Genomic DNA, 15,848 nt, shown 5'->3' on the forward strand with positions numbered 1-15,848 from the left:
CACAGCTACACTAGTGGCAGCTGACACTGACAGGGACCATCTCTCCTCCTCCTCTTCCTCCCTGATACCACCCCTGGGGTACTCTGACTCTCCCACAGCAAGACAACCACACACTTCGACATAGCTGATACTCCTAATGAGATGACAGCTGTCACTCGTGCAGTCTTATAAGGGAGCAAAGCCAAGTTGTAGGGGAGGAGAGAAGTGAGCCACCTAAACTCAGAGCTCCCCAGTATGGCGATGCTCTCCTGTAATCTCAGCGCTTGAGAGGATGGAGGCAGGGGGAGTACAGGAGTTTGAGCCAAGCCTGGGTAATTTAGCAAAACTCTGTCTCGAGATGACAACAAGAATTAATTGACGAAACCCCGAAGCTAATAGGTTTAAAAGGAAGAACTTATTACCTGAGATCTGCCAGGCTCCAAGCCCACGGCTTCTCCTTGAAGCGGCTACCTCTTCTATAGCCGTCTTATGGTGTAGAAGCATGTGTGGATCACCTCCATCCAGACATGCCCAACCAGCTTGTCCTCGGCCAAGCTTGTTCTTAGCCCTCCAAGTCTGACAGAACATTCAGCCCAGAGTTTCCTAACTGGTCCTGTTTAACCAGAGGACAGTAGTCACAAGCTTAGCTTCAGCCCACACATTTTACCTGGATGAACCCATTTGCTCGTCACAGCAGTGCTAACAAGTAGGCACAACTGCTGTGTTGCCTCACTGTTTTTGAGTATGAAAAAGAAAAAAAAACTGAGCACTGCAAAGATGATGTCGTAAGGTATTTACCAATAAGTGATGGAGACAGAATTTATCTTGGCAGCAGTGTGTGGTGAGTCTGATTCTGTTTTGTCTTGGCCTCTTAACATGCTTTAGTCCCTGTTGGTAATGAACTTGACGCTTTGGCATTCCAGACCTTTTCAAACCTGTAACCACTGGCATAGCTAAGGATCTCTTACCATTTTCTTTTTTTTTTTTTTCTTTTTGTCTTTTGAGATAGTCATATGTGACATGGCTGGCCTTGAACTCCTGACCCTCCCTCTGCTACCTATCAAGGATTGATATCACAGGACTATGGTCCCAGATGACTTATTCTTTTTTGATTAATACCTACTTAATTGTAGACATAAATTATAGCTTAACCTATGGTGCTTGATAAAACCTGAATTTGTACATAAAGAGAATTCCTCAGTTCTATAGTGGGCTAAGCAACAGTGCTAATTTCCAGCCTTCTGTGTCACTGATGACAGTTTTGAAGCCAACAAGGCCTAATTTTCTAAGACTTGGAATCACTGTTAAAACTTTTAAAAACCTTTTGGTGGAGTTTCAACTACGACCTGCTAAAGGCAATGGATTATCTAGTGGCTGCTCTTTAAAGGGCAGTTGGATAATGCCTATGTGGGTTTTGTTTGTTTTTGTTTGATGATGGTTGGTTTCAAAGTAATAGGTAAGAGAATCCCTGTCTCTTGCCTTCCAGAACCAGTTCACATTAGGACCTGATTGGTTCAACAAATCCATGGAGCCCCCATCCATCTGAATAGGTTCCTAGGATCAATTATTGCTAAACTGGCCTAGGGGTGAAGTATCATCAAACTCTTCTTGAAGACCCTCTATAATCTATATAGTTGTGTTCATTTATTCCACAAAAATATTTTGTATACTCTACTAGCTTCCTGGGTTTGTTTTGTGTTTTGTTTCATATTACCAGCTTACAAAAGAAAAATGTTCCTGAAGGGTACCCCTAGGTTTTAAGTTCTTACAAAGGTCAATGGAATCTCCAGTATACCAATGTATTCTGTGAAATATTTATTAAATATTTCCCAAGAGGATTGAGATGAGTTCTTAAATTTGAGCCAACATCTAATGAAAGCATTTTTGGGAAAGTCTTTGCTTTGTTTTAGCCCATGATTTATCTCTTTTTTACATAATATAACAGTGTCATGTTCTGGATTATTTGCTTGATAGATTGACCTAGAACTAGTTAAGTGCCTATTTAATGTAGAAGCTGCTAAGTGTTTTTCGTATGTAAAGTAATGACATGTGGGACCTTAAAAACCTACAACTTAGCTGGAAAAAAATTTTAAGAAGAGATTGACTAATGCATATCTTATCAAATTACTCATCATAAAGACGTCATCTTAGTTTGGTTCTGACTTTTTTTTACTTTTTTGTTTTGTCTTGTTTTGAATAAATGACGTAGGTGAGATGCAAGACATGCTTGTTAAGTGCCTGGAAGGTTCAATACTGGAAATGAGAAATGGAAGACTAATCTATTGAATGTCAGAAATAGTGATTTAGTGCGCAAGAACATTCTGTTCAAATAAAGAATTAACAAAGTTAAAATTAATGGGAACAAATGTAAGATCCTGTGTGTAATTTCAAAATTTCAATAGCTCGAATCCAGGGTGGGAAAAAAAAACTGTAATTTTTAGGTTTTAAAAAAAAAAGTCCTGCTGGCTTTTAATTAACCCAACTGCTTCTAAGATGCTTGCTGAGTATCAACTACCATGCATCCTCACCTCCTGAGGAACCTGTGCATGGAACTTCAGTGCTCTACAATGAGGCGCTAAGAGAGAAAATATGCTTGCTGACAAGATCCCATCAGGAGCACATACAACGCTGCAGGAAGGTCCTATTTCATCAAATAGCTGGTAGCAGTAGGAGACTGTCGGTGAGTGACAGGGAAAACAGGCCTCACGGAGATGTTGAGTAACCACAGGATGTTTAGTCTAGAGAAGAAAGATTATGGGACTTTGATGGTTGTTTTCATCATTTAGAGAACTACTGTGTGACTACAAGGAGAATCGTGAGACCTACTGGGGTTATTTTAGTTGGCCAATAGGAGGGTGAGGATGTTAGAGAGAGAGAGAGAGGGAGAGAGGGATTTGGATGCCTCCAGAAGCCTGTCTCTAAAGGTATCTCTGCCCACAAGCATTCCAGAAGTTGGCTGACCGCCCAGCCTATAGACAAACAAGCTTTTGCCAGTCATTTCAATGAACGATCTCTGAGGCTCCTTGCATGCTGCTCCTCTTGTTCTTATTTTCCAAAAGAAATAGGAAATAACAACACTTTCCCTGCATCTTTCGGGAGCTTTCAGGCCCACAGGAGTTTTGCCACAGTGTGCTGTGCGCCCACGTCTCCCACCTTCACTGGCTGCGGCAACCTTGGCTTAGTTAGCTGACTCTGTTATGGTCAACAGATCTCAGTCACAGCGAAGCTGTTCCAACCAGGATCACATTCTGCCCAGCCACTTCTCAAACAGTCACCAAGGCCTCAGCTGTGACGCCTTTGGTCCACCAACTGGACATGCAAATGCCACACTGTAACAGAACAGCCAAGAAAGGGGACATCTTGCCCAGAAGTGAGATAAATGGTAAGAGAAAGTTCGAGGACCAGAGGCCACGAGAGGCATCGTACTCAGGCTTTCTACATACAACTTGACGCAGGAGTATTGATCCTCTGAGAGAATGTCAAAGGCAAGGAGGTGCTTCTCCGTGCCCTAGCAGCTACCCTAATATTCACTGTGGCTGCATCTCCCAAGCTTTGCGGTCCAGACTAGCATCTCCTGAACACCTGCTATGTTTTTTGTTGTTGTTGTTTTTGTTTTTCTTTTAATGTTCCGAGGCATCATCACACAACTAGGAAAAGAACATGACTCCTCAGCTGCCATTTCTGTTGTCACCTTCTGACCAGTCAAAGCTTGGGAAACAAAACATGCAGTTCTAGGGGAAAAGACTGTGGTAATATTTCTGCAAAGAAGTTGCTACCACAGAAAACTGAGGTTACCTCTTTATTTCTTGCCGAATACGTGGTTTTGGCACCATGCCAAGCCTGCCTGAGGAGTCACTGTTTAGCTCAGAGGATGTATTCTCGCTGCTTCTGTAGCTTAACCTGCTTAGTAAGCATACAGAAAAGGCTAGTTTCAGTTACTGTTAACGAGAAGTCATGTGATGGGGGAACAACTCACCACGCTTTGAAGTTGGAAGTGCCTACGTGATCTGAAAATTATTTTGAATAGTACCAACCACCGCTACAAAAAGAAAAAAAAAAAAAACTAGCTAAAACAAAGACTGAAACTAAAATAGGATTCATTGTATGGCTGAAGAGTTACAGGGAGATTACAGGAATTCAGATAATTGCTATCCTGATGCTCTTATTCTGTGAAATGAAAAGCAGGTAGCTTTTTTTTTATTAGTGTCTGACAGTTTTATGAAGCTGAAGAACCATCACCTTAGGAAAAAATGTCATAAAAGGATTATATATATATATATATATATATATATATATATATATATAGATGAATAATGAGAAGTCATCATTTTTCTCACAGAGCAGCTGCCTTCCACTGATCTATGTCAGCTGGTGATGACAATGGTCCCAATGAAGAGGAAAAGCAAGAGCCAATTCCCAGTTTCCAGGCAGTTAAAAGACCCACCCACTATTGTTTTGATGTCTAGCACACCCAAAGGCTGTTTGGTGCCCAAATAGCCTTAAACAAACCACTTTACAGTAGATCTTTAACTCGTAGGAAGAGCAATGGATCACAGCTCAGCTGTCTTTTGTTAACCTATTTACATCACTTCTAAGCCAAACCCATAATGCATTTCAACAGAAGATGGATACAGCTCTAGCGAACTAGGACTACCACTCCGGCTCCCCTGAATTTACCTAGTGCCCATAACTTTGAAACACAGTCACTGTCTTGTTTTAACAGAGTAGGGAAATGAGACTAAATGCTCTCAAGGAATTTGTGTAAATCACACAGTTAAAAATTAGAACAAGAGGTATTTGCGCTGGATTACCTGACTTGTTCCAGAGTCCAAGCATTCGTCTGTTAGGCTCTATCACAGTTCTAGTAACAGTACACAGGTAAACACTTCCAGGAGGCAGGGGGTCAAGGGTCAAAGTCATCCTCTATCACAGAGTGAGTTCAGTAGTTCCCTAAGCTATAGAAGATGGGGTCTCAAAACACTAAAATAAATAACCAGGTGCATGGCATTATATTCGTGTGTGTGTGTGTGTGTATGCATATATATGTATGTATGTATATGTACATATACACACATATGTGTGTATGTGACTATATATATATATATATATATATATATATATGCACAGATATTTAAAAGAGTGAGCCATGTTCTGGAAAATGTATCACTAGACAACTTTGTTGTGTGAACGTCATTTAGTATGCATGTAAAAGCCTGGAGAGCATAGCCCACCATACCACTAGATGATGCCCTACATGTTCAGCCTTTCCTGCTTCTCCCCGAGCCACCAGGAGCCAGTGAAAGCACAGGGAAGATGATGCAGTCCAGGGGTCCAGTAACCATGAGTTGTGTACAATCTGTCCTGACACGGCACACAGTTCCCCAGTCAGCTATTAAAACTGAAGTTCCCCAGTAGCTATTAAAACACTAAGTCACACTAAGAGGTATAGCAATTCCAATGCTACCAACAAATTGTTTAACATGTGTTATGCGTTCTTAGGGAATGTTCATAGTTACAACTGTCAACGGCTTCTTCACACCAGCCTCATGATCACTAACCTATGAGTCATGGGTCATGCTCTGACATCTTAACTATTCTGTGTGTCTGGTGTAACACTCTAGTTCTACCGTCACGCTAAGGTTACAGTATTATAAAGTGTCGTGCAAACCGCGTTCTCTTTGGCTCTCTTCCATGCAGGGGTGGCATGGTCCAAACCAGTGAGCAGTATGAATTCCTGCACCACGCGCTGTGCCTGTTCGAGAGCAGACTCCCACCAGAAACTGTCCAGTGACTCTGAAGGCTTACCAGAGCGTCAACCTCTCATGGATTATAAACCAAATCACCTACCGGAGGCTCCTAGAAGGAGCTTCCCGCAATGGATGAGGAGGCCCTAAAGCCAGCCTGAGGCATGGATTGTGGAAGACCAGGCAACAGAAAAGATTGCCGGCCCTTTGTGTATAGGAATGCATTTGGAGGCAGCCCCCAAATTGTCTCAGAGGTCCGATGCTGATGGGGCTGTGACAGTTTCTCACACAGCCTAAGGAGGCTTTTGTTCTGTCTGTGTTGACTCTGCCACACAGAATCTATGTACGTAATCATCAGTGACTGTCATCGTGGTGACGGGAATTGCTGCTGAAGACATCGTCATCACGTGTTTAGATGCTCTACTGTTCATAAGGCCTGTCTTGTGACTGGACTGTCAGCTGTTCAACTGTTCCTGTTTTAAGTGCTATTACCTATCTCAGTTACCAGAATCTTGCTGCTAAAGTTGCAAGTGATCGATAACGAATTTTTAACAAATATGTTTTTTGTTTTTGGAAAAAAAAAAATCAAATACAGTAACTATTTTATATGAAAATGTGTCTGGATTATATCTATTAAATGTGTATTTATAGTACCTTCTATGGATCAATTACAGAGCACAATGATTGTCATTGGATATATATGTGTGTGTGTGTGAATATATATACATATATATTCTATTATTAGGCATAGAGTGGCTCCTGTTCCGTAACTCGAACCACTATATTTCTACATTGTGACTTGTTTTACTTTAAAGGGGGATAAACAAATTTATAGTAACTATAAAGTATTGATAATTTTAAATGTTCATCTCTCTTTTACTAAAGGGATTTTTGAATATGCTGTCTACCTGGATTCCCTCTCCCAATAAAAGGCAGGTGCCCTTTGGGGATGCTCCAACCTGTTTTGTTCCCAAAGTTCTTCTGAGGACTCTGTCATGCATGTCCCTACATTTCTAAAAGGGTTTGTTCCTCAAGAGACAGATGAAGGCAAAGTAACTGCACTCAGCAACATGAGATGCTCTGCTCATACGTGAATTTTCATTGCAGCAAAGTTGACTTTCTTTCCTACTACCAATAAATGACTCTTAACACTAAATATTGAGTGAAGAATATTTTTTTCTTACCTCCATTTGAAAAAGGCCATCATAAGGGTAAACTGAAGTGGAGAATATGGTGGCTTTAATTTCAGTCTTTTCCTCCTCCTGGGGGGGCAGGGAGATGACTCTCTCCAAATGCAATCTTATAATCGCTTGTGTGATAATGAGGTTTTCCTTATAGACGCCAGCATCTCATTTTACAAACAGTGCATGTTTGTGTCTTTATATGACTTGTCACAGACCCATAAATGACACGGCTTACGTATATTGGGCAGAATCACATCACCTGAAAAGAAGCGTGATGCAGGAAGACTCAGTTATCTAACATGACAATTCTCTCTCTCCATCTTGAGTTTATAAGTCGGAATCATGTGCCAAAGGGATGGCAGGGGGAAGACTTCTGGAGTTATTCTGGCTCCTGGTGGCTGGCTTTACATTTTAAAAAGACATGATCATTATCCCGTCTTTCTAAGGAAACAGACAAAAGGACACTGGTGTAAAACTTCCCCCCAAACAATTCAATTGGAGGAAGTGTGTCACTGACTTTTCCCCTCTCCATGAAGCACATTTCCTTCCTACTCTTTGCCTCTCTTATCTGGGAGAATTTTTTTCTCCCAAGTGAAGCATGAACCGTTGTTAAGTGGAAAATGGAGGCTGAATTTTACGTGACGATTCTAACCTGCCTGGTCCTCAGGAGCTTGGGTGAGTGGGTCTTCCTCTGTTTCCTGAGACATCTCTCTCAGAGTTAGCCAAGGAGGCTGGTAGCCTTGGGAAAAGTCTCTGAAATAAGTCAGAATTGGAGCCAGGTCTCCACAGCAGTATACCCAAAGACGATGAGGAGTGGGGTGGGTAAAAGGAGACAGCTCTGGCCACACTCCTGAGATTTCGCTCTGAAAGAAAATAAGTGTTTACCAAGTGCCTGGCACAACTCAGCCTCTAAAAAGATGGGCCTCAGAGTAAGGAACCCTTGCCAGACATCTTTTATTGTTTATTTGTAACAGTCTATTTAACAGTCTATAGCATTCTCTGGGTTTTCCCCCCCAGTCAGGTTATAGTTTTACTTTCTTTCATGTTGAAGAAAAATATATTCATAAGGAATGTGATTGAAGAGAGTAAAGAAATATGTTTTACTTGGAAGTTGTCATTTGGAAGGATTGAATATTTCCATGAGAAAACTAGGTAGTTTAGGTTAAAACTCATTGAAAATTATTACTGAGCATGGATATTTTATTTGTGAATGTTTAAAAATTGGGCATTTAGTCTTCAAGAAGTACTGACTTTTTTTTTAACGTGCTCATATTTGGTGGAAAACTATAGACATTGTCACAGAATCAATGCTTCTCTGCAGGAGTGCAGGAGCTCAGCCTCTGTTAATCAATACTTTGGTTTTTCACTACCAGCAAAGTTGTGCTTGGAAAATGGGGGATCCCTTGTATTTCTGTCTTTTAATAAAAGGACCCAATTTTAAAAGTATTTATTCAGACTGTGCAACTTGTAAACAAATATTGACTTACTCTGTGAGCTGTGACTGAGAAGGAGGCATGTCTTCTCAGACATAATGGAACGAGGCTATGATATAAAAAGGACCAGAGGGTTAAAGGGACAAAACTGTATACTGAATTGATTTTGATAATGCACACGCCACTCTCTGTTTTTGTCCTTCCTCATCCAATGAAAAGCCATAATCTTTGGATGACTTTGTTTCTCTTCCAAGATTCCTTTCATTTTTCCAGTGGGGGATAATGTTCCTACTAAATCATACAAAAGTTTAGCAGGGAAGCGCTACGTACGATGTTTTGACATTTTCCATTGTCACCCTGAAGATATCCATTTTGTTATTGTTTCTGGTGTTGGCTTATTTTATTGGTGGGTTGACTGATTGATTTGGGAGAGTGTTTTTGGTAGCTTGATTACTTGCTTGATTGGTTGAGTTTGGGAAGATGTTTTCGGTTGGTGGGTTGGGTTTGGGGGATTATTTGCTAGCTCTTCACCTTAGGATTTTAGGTCACGTGAGCTAAAGCCAAGAGAATTCACTTGCAGTGCTAGAAAGATTAAAGTATAAGTAAAACTGGCATTTTTAATTTGGCTGATTTCGCTATTTAATGGCCCTTACACAGTACTTCATAAGTCTTTCATCTTCCAGAGGGGTTCCAGATAGTCCATGTACGTAAACAGCAATGCCTCTCCATAAATCAGAAAGTGATCATGGGCTCGTGCGATGGCACCAGCCAGAACCAACAGTGGCTGTCAACCGAGAACGGGAAGTTCTTCCATGTTAAATCTGGACTGTGCCTGGGCATCTCCAACTCCTCAAGGGGCCCCTTCCAACCAGCAGTCGCCACTCCCTGTGCCCAGGCACCCCGATGGACCTGCCATGATCAAGAAGGTTTCCTTGAGGTGGAAAATACCTCTCTCTTTCTCAAGAAACAAAACCGTAAAGTAGTGGTCAGGAAAATCAGTAAATACCTCGACAGCTGGATGAAATTAGACTTCAACAAGGAGGGGAAACTGGTCAATGAAAGCCTCTGTCTAAAGCAAGGTGAGTGCGTCAGTTCTGGAAGTCATTCTGCTGTCTTGTCTTCTCAAAGGCCAGGGAGAGCCATGTGCTCCAACCCATTTCCTTTGGGAGATACATACGTTTACCAACAGAAGCTTATTAACTGGTGTCCAAGAGGGGAAAACTTCGTTATCCTCATTAAAGTCAGCAACATCTCCGCCTTTGTTATTTACCTTCCCTTCCTTTTTTGTACTTACTCAAATTTTAAAACGTGTGCCCATGTATGCTGGCAGTCTCTTGTGAATACTACTTCTCCCTTGTAGAAAGGTCGGAAGGTCAGAGGGCCACCTTGGGTCTTACTCCTTGGCTTCCACCTTATTTGAGGCAGTATCTCTTGTTGTTCACCTCCACACCCACCACACTAGCTAGGGCACACAAGCCTCTACAAACCCTCCTGTCTCTGCCTCTCACCTCACAGCAGGAGAGCTGACACTGGGCTATTGAACCTGTGCTGTCCAAAGGTTCTTGGAGATCTGAACTCAGGTCTTCATACCTACTGAGTCATCTCCTCAGATCAAAAAAAAAAAAAAAAAAAAAAAAAAAAAAAAAGCTTCTTGAGTCCCTCTTTTGTGCCAGACGCTATGATCAAGCACTACTGAGTATTAGAATATACATCTAGGCATATACACAGCATGAGCACATAATGACTAAAGTTAGTGGCCTAGAAATTAGGTTCTTCTGGCCTGGAAACCTCTATCCTCTGGGGAGGAGGAATATTAAAGAAAATGGAGGTTCACAAGGCAGAGGTGGGACTAAGCCATGCTTTTGAAGCTCTCTCATATCGATGTTCATTGGGAGATAACACGCTTTTTTATTTTATTTTTTTAATAGTAAAAGCCAGTGTGTAATCATAGGTTTTTCTAATTTGTTGATCACTGGTGTCCCCCACATGATAAATATACATAAATATTTGTATATGCATGCACAAATTCTTGGTTCCATGCATAATTAGTCCTAAAGAGGAATGTCTGTGGAATAAATATGTACTTCATCTTCTCTTGAAGTTAGCTGCTTTTATAGCATATCAGCTCCTCCACTAGAGGTTGGCTCAGGAAGTCATGACAGACAAAGCTCAGAGTCACAGTTCAGTGGGCATGAAAGAGCCCTACCAACTGCTGGGAGAATCACTTAGAAATGAGTTTCCATACAGAGACTGAGGTTCATCAAGATGTAATAAATGTTCTAAATCCAAGTTAAGTCCTTTACTGATGTTCATCTCTTATAAGCGTGCATCTCATCTCAGTGTTTCCCAGTCCTTCCCAGTACTCCCCAGGTGGTCCCAGTGCTGAGCCACTGGTTTTCTTTTGGCTGGTTGTATGACAATGCCATGGGGAAAAGGCAGAATTTACTAAAAGCACAGATTCCCAAGATTCCTTGACACTGTTCTCCCTCCACATTTATCTCAATATTCTGCATCAAGAACTGCACACTTGTACTAACACCAATGTGGGGCCATAGTCCTTTTGGGGATCAGCATCCACCATACTTTAAGGTTTTTTGTTTGTTTGTTTGTTTGGTCGGTTGGTTGGTTGGTTAGCCACCTCTGAGGCTGAGTTACACTTTTCTACCATGCTAATCTTTAAACAGTGTTGTGTCACTCCTACACACGTGTGTTAGTCGCTGCTGGCTGAAGGCTCTTCTGCAGAAGACACTGAGGTTTACGGTCTCGATTCTTGCACCAGTTCTGACTATGCAAAGAGGGTAAAAATGCAGTAGTCTGTTAGAAAGTTCGATTCTATCAGAAAGTATGCAGCACAGAGAGCCATCCTGCCCAGTGTCTCCCCTGTGGCTGGTGTGTTCAGGTCTGTCCTGGATGGCATAAAACCGTGATAAATGTAGCAGTTGTACTGTTACCCGCAGGAAATAGGATCCTTCTCTCACCTCAAGTCATGTGAGGCAAGTGTTTATCTCCACGCTGAATGCAAGGCCTTGGTTCTTTGAGACCAGCTCTTACTGTGTAGCCCAGACTGGCCAGAAACTCACCAACAGTGGGCCCTTCCTGAGAGGATTCCTCCTCCCAAGTGCAGAGATTCCAGCTACCACACCCAACCTGAACCAGGTTGAAAATAAATATTTTTCTCAAATCACTATTTTAAGGCAATTTTTAAAAACAGGACTCTAATGCAACTACTGTGGGCCATACAGATGGCAACAAATCAGGGTCTCCAAAAAGCCGATCTCCCTGGCTAAAAACTGAAAAGCCAAGGCTCATAATGTAACCCATAGTATTCCTTCTTCCATTACAGATTAATTGCTGTGCTCTTTGTTTTTGTTTTTTTTTTTTTTTTTACTGTGCCTTGTGTTGGCATGAATTTTCACCTGTTAATTTTTACTTTCTTTCCAACTGGGTATTTATAAAGTAATTTAGGCATATATTTTTAAGCATGCCCTTTATTTCACTGACTACATTTTCTGAATGGTGATCATCTTGAACATTTCCTACTAAACTACTATAATTCCCATCCTTTCTCCTCCATTTTTAGGAAGCCCAATACTGTTTGGAGTGTAGGTGTGTATGTCATCTTTCCCTTATTGTCAACGTCAGTGTTAGCTCGTCCACTTAATTTACTCTCTTTTGATAGACACGTCATATTTCATTATATTTGACATCTCTCTCCAGAGCAGAAATACAGTTAAAATTTCTTATCATAAAAGGACTGTAATACAAGTTACTTTTTTTTTGACATGCTTGGATGTTATTTATATCGTTTGAAGATGAGAAACTAATTTGATTATTGTCCTTTTCATTATACAGAAACCTTAGTTAATGATTATTCCTGAGACTGATTATTTTGTTGCCCTTTGGGAAAGTATTCAAAAGATGGTCTTGAACTGCTAGAGTCAGCACATAGCATCTTACGGGCAAACTTGCCCTAACTAAGAGCTAGTAACAACATTAGTGAAAAAAGTAAGCTTCAGATTGAGCACACAGTGCCCCACTGGTCTTAAATTGTGTTCTACGAAGAATTTCACTATAATGTGAAAACAATGTAGTAGCAATGGCACAATAAAACGTTAAAAATAGCTTGAGCATATTGTTCCATTGTGTAAGAACTTTTCCTTGCCACCGTCAAAACATCTTCCTCTTTCACGGATTGGGAAATGTCTGCACACTTCCATAGAATATTCGAAGATACTGTGGGCAGCCAAACATCTACAGGCCTACTATTTTTAGAATCATTTCATACGTCTATTCCAACAGAGAGTTCAGTAATAAAAAAAAAAAAAGAGCTTACTTTGAGAGTCTTGTATATTTATTACAAGGATTTTCTTTCCATCTATTTTATAAACTTTCAATACCATAAGAAATTATCACAATTACTGGTCTGTAACACTGTTAACTCCAGAACTTGTAAAGTGGAGGAAAAGGATGGGAGTCCATGGCCAGCTCCAGCTATTAATATGAGACCTTGTCAGAGAAAGGAGAGGGAGAGAGGGATGGAGAGAGAAGACAGAGACAGAAAGAGCAGAGAGAGAGACAGAGAAGTAGACATTGGGACTGCATTTTGGTTCGTAATGTGTATACGGCAAAGCCATAGACTAGAATCATCATCCAGGCCATCTGTTACAAATGCAGAGTCTGGGACCCACACCAAATCCACTGAATCGCAGTTTCTAGAGGGAGGCTAAGACAGGCAAACTTTAAAGGTGGCTCAGACACCAATTATCTTTACAAATCCCTGTTTCAAAATTCACAGATTATGGAAATTAAATGTTCAGGCTAAAATTTCTTTAGCTTTTAAATCATACCAGGCAAACATACAGACATAAAATAAGGAGATATTAGAGTTAAATATGTTTTTGGCAAAAAAAAAAAAAAAAAATAGGAGGGGGTTGCCTAAAATGGATAGTGGATATGTTTGGTCTGAGGTATTTTTAAAATATGTGAGAGTGATTAAAGATAATGGCAGAAGTTTGAGGGTTTTCTCCACAAAAAAAAAAAAAAAAAAAAGCCAAAAGCTATATGCAGTGGTCACATCTGCAATGCTCTTTACAGAACAAATCTCCAGATGGTTTTGATCATTTATTCATCTTTGGGAGAGTGTAGTTTCATCCACTGGTTGTGCCTCTTGGCTAATATATTTTTTAAGTTCTTATGATAAAAACTTACCAACTGTTTTCTAGTAAAGGAGGCATAGGTTGGCATACAGAAAAAAAAAAGTTATTGCATGCTAGGTATTTGGAAGCTTGATTTGGGTCCTAACCCATTCTTTTTAAAAGAATCTGAGAGTTAAAATTGTTTTAGGTGGTCCTTAACTTAGGACCAGTTAGCACTGGCCAAAGCTGAAGGTGAGAGAGATGCTGAGCTCCATCCACCTCCCATCTCCACACTAACAGATGCCTGGTGAAGAAAACATTTAATCTTTAAAGTCTGAAAGCAAGACTGAGAAATTAAGACTGTTTCTCAACAGTTGTGAAGAAGTCTCAGGTAGAACTATGGTCAAATTTGCCATGAGAAGGCACCCTGAGCTAAATCTCAAGTATATAACTCTAGTCCAAGGCAATGATAGTATTAAATGATGTGAAAGTAAAAAAAAAATAAAATAAACTGAAAAAAATATATTCAGAAAGCTATCAAAGTGTAGATTTAGTAGACATATAAGCAAGATTGCTGACAATACACATGGACACCCACTTATGTTTGAATTTCAGATAAATTTTAAGTATATTTGTAATACACAGTATGGTATATAATTCTTGAATCATTTATTAGCACTATATAAATATGCTCAATTATCCTAAAATATTATTACCTGAACTTCGAATTTAACTGGTGTCTTATATTTCTTTTTGCCAAATCCGCCCAAAACTATGCAAAGTTCTTCGCACGGCCCTTTGTATCTCAAGAAAGAAAAATGCTTAATTACCATGGTTACTTCATTAACTTTTATGAGAATATCTACTTATATCTTGTTAAGTCATAAATGGATCTTTTCTGCCGTGAACCTTTTTTGTTCCTCGGCCCCTCTTCTTGACATGCATTGCCATATGAAACGTACTAGTCAGGTAAAATAAGAATGGGAAAAAATGGGACTCAAAAGAGGGATAAGTAAAGATGATTAGAAAGTCCAAGCTTAAGCCCTTCTTTAAGGGGAGGGGCGACTTTGCATGTAGTGGTTGCCTAATCATTAAATTAAATGAACAAGTAAAGAAGTAATGAAAAGCAAAACTGTTGCTCAGATTCTTAAAGCCCACAATCCTCAAAGTGATAGATAGATAGATAGATAGATAGATAGATAGATAGATAGATAGATAGATGAATGCCAGATACAGGATTCTGTGGGGTTTATAACTCAACATCGCCAAAGCCGGTGAAACATCCAAACATACCCTGTCAGCCAGTCATTTGCAGAATTTTCCAATCGTTTATTTTGTGTGGCTTTGGCCTAGAATATGCTACACAGCTACTCACAGGCCAGTAGAGGCATCACCTGGGAACTTGTCAAAAATGTAAGAAGAGCACTTTTTTGTTGTTGTAGTTATGGCGAGGTGAACTGATGTTGTTTGTTTGTTTTTCAATATGGGAAATTTAGCCCACCAGCTCATATACCCTAAATCACTAGCTGTTCTTTCAAAAGAAAATACAACAACCTTGCTGGGTGGCACACACCTTTAATCCCAGAACTTGGAGGCAGAGGCAGGAAGATCTCTGAGTTTGAGATCAGCCTGGTCTAAAGAGTTAGTTCCAGGACAGCCAGGGCTACACAGAGAAATCCTGTCTCAAAGGGAGAGAGAGAGAGAGAGAGGAGAGGAAGGGAAAAAGAAATGGGGGGAGAAATTTTCAACATAATTGAAGAGTCAGAATTAAAAACACTTCCCACCAGCAGACACTATGTTATAGTTAGACAGGAACAAGACATCCTGATGTGCTGCTTGACAGTCAGCAGTAATAAGGAATGTACTGAACATTCAAAAACCAAAAAGAAAAAGATTCTAAAACATATTTTAAAAATATGTTTGAAGAGAAAGATGCGGTAATCTGATTTAAACATTGTGTAATATATGCAGAAACTAAACATCAATAATACTCCGTTAATACATAATTTCACGTTTTTATATAGCATTTAAAATAAATTAAAAACAAAAATTAACTTTCATGAATGTTTGCATCATGGCCCCACGGGGAGCCATTCTCTATGACATAGTTAGGGAAGTCACTAGCAATGGCTGTCAGGGTACAGTTCTGTTTCACACCCGCTTTGAGAAGCTGACGAAGTCTGTGACAGTTGCCCCACAGCACCCTGTGAGTTTCCTAAGCGCAGAAGCCTGGCTAGATCTTTGGAGACCCTGGACCACTCCTGAGATCAACTCAGAGATCTAGACGTTCGCAGAAAAAATTTGACCTCCGTCTTCTATGCATGCAGCACTGGCCTTTTCATATAACAGATTTCGTAACTCTCCCTCTCAACC

At 40.3% G+C, this 15,848-nt stretch overlaps 2 protein-coding genes across 6 annotated transcripts in view; both read left to right on the top strand.

Annotated features, from left to right (window-relative positions):
• Positions 1–6,879, top strand: part of Ptprr (protein tyrosine phosphatase receptor type R) — a 279,114-nt gene extending 272,235 nt beyond the window's left edge. For all 5 annotated transcript variants that reach the window (XM_060378077.1, XM_060378078.1, XM_021656159.2 and 2 more), the window contains one exon: positions 5,677–6,879. In XM_060378077.1, the coding sequence (XP_060234060.1) occupies positions 5,677–5,770 (94 nt within the window). In that variant the 3' untranslated portion in view covers positions 5,771–6,879. The remainder of the gene's footprint in view (positions 1–5,676) is intronic.
• A 136-nt stretch (positions 6,880–7,015) lies between these two features.
• Positions 7,016–15,848, top strand: part of Ptprb (protein tyrosine phosphatase receptor type B) — a 107,574-nt gene continuing 98,741 nt past the window's right edge. Inside the window, exons 1-2 of the mRNA XM_021656151.2 lie at positions 7,016–7,582; positions 9,024–9,419. Of these exons, the coding sequence (XP_021511826.1) occupies positions 7,528–7,582; positions 9,024–9,419 (451 nt within the window). The 5' untranslated portion in view covers positions 7,016–7,527. The remainder of the gene's footprint in view (positions 7,583–9,023; positions 9,420–15,848) is intronic.

The sequence above is a fragment of the Meriones unguiculatus genome, chromosome 2 (assembly GCF_030254825.1).
Source record: "Meriones unguiculatus strain TT.TT164.6M chromosome 2, Bangor_MerUng_6.1, whole genome shotgun sequence".
NCBI lineage: Eukaryota > Metazoa > Chordata > Mammalia > Rodentia > Muridae > Meriones > Meriones unguiculatus.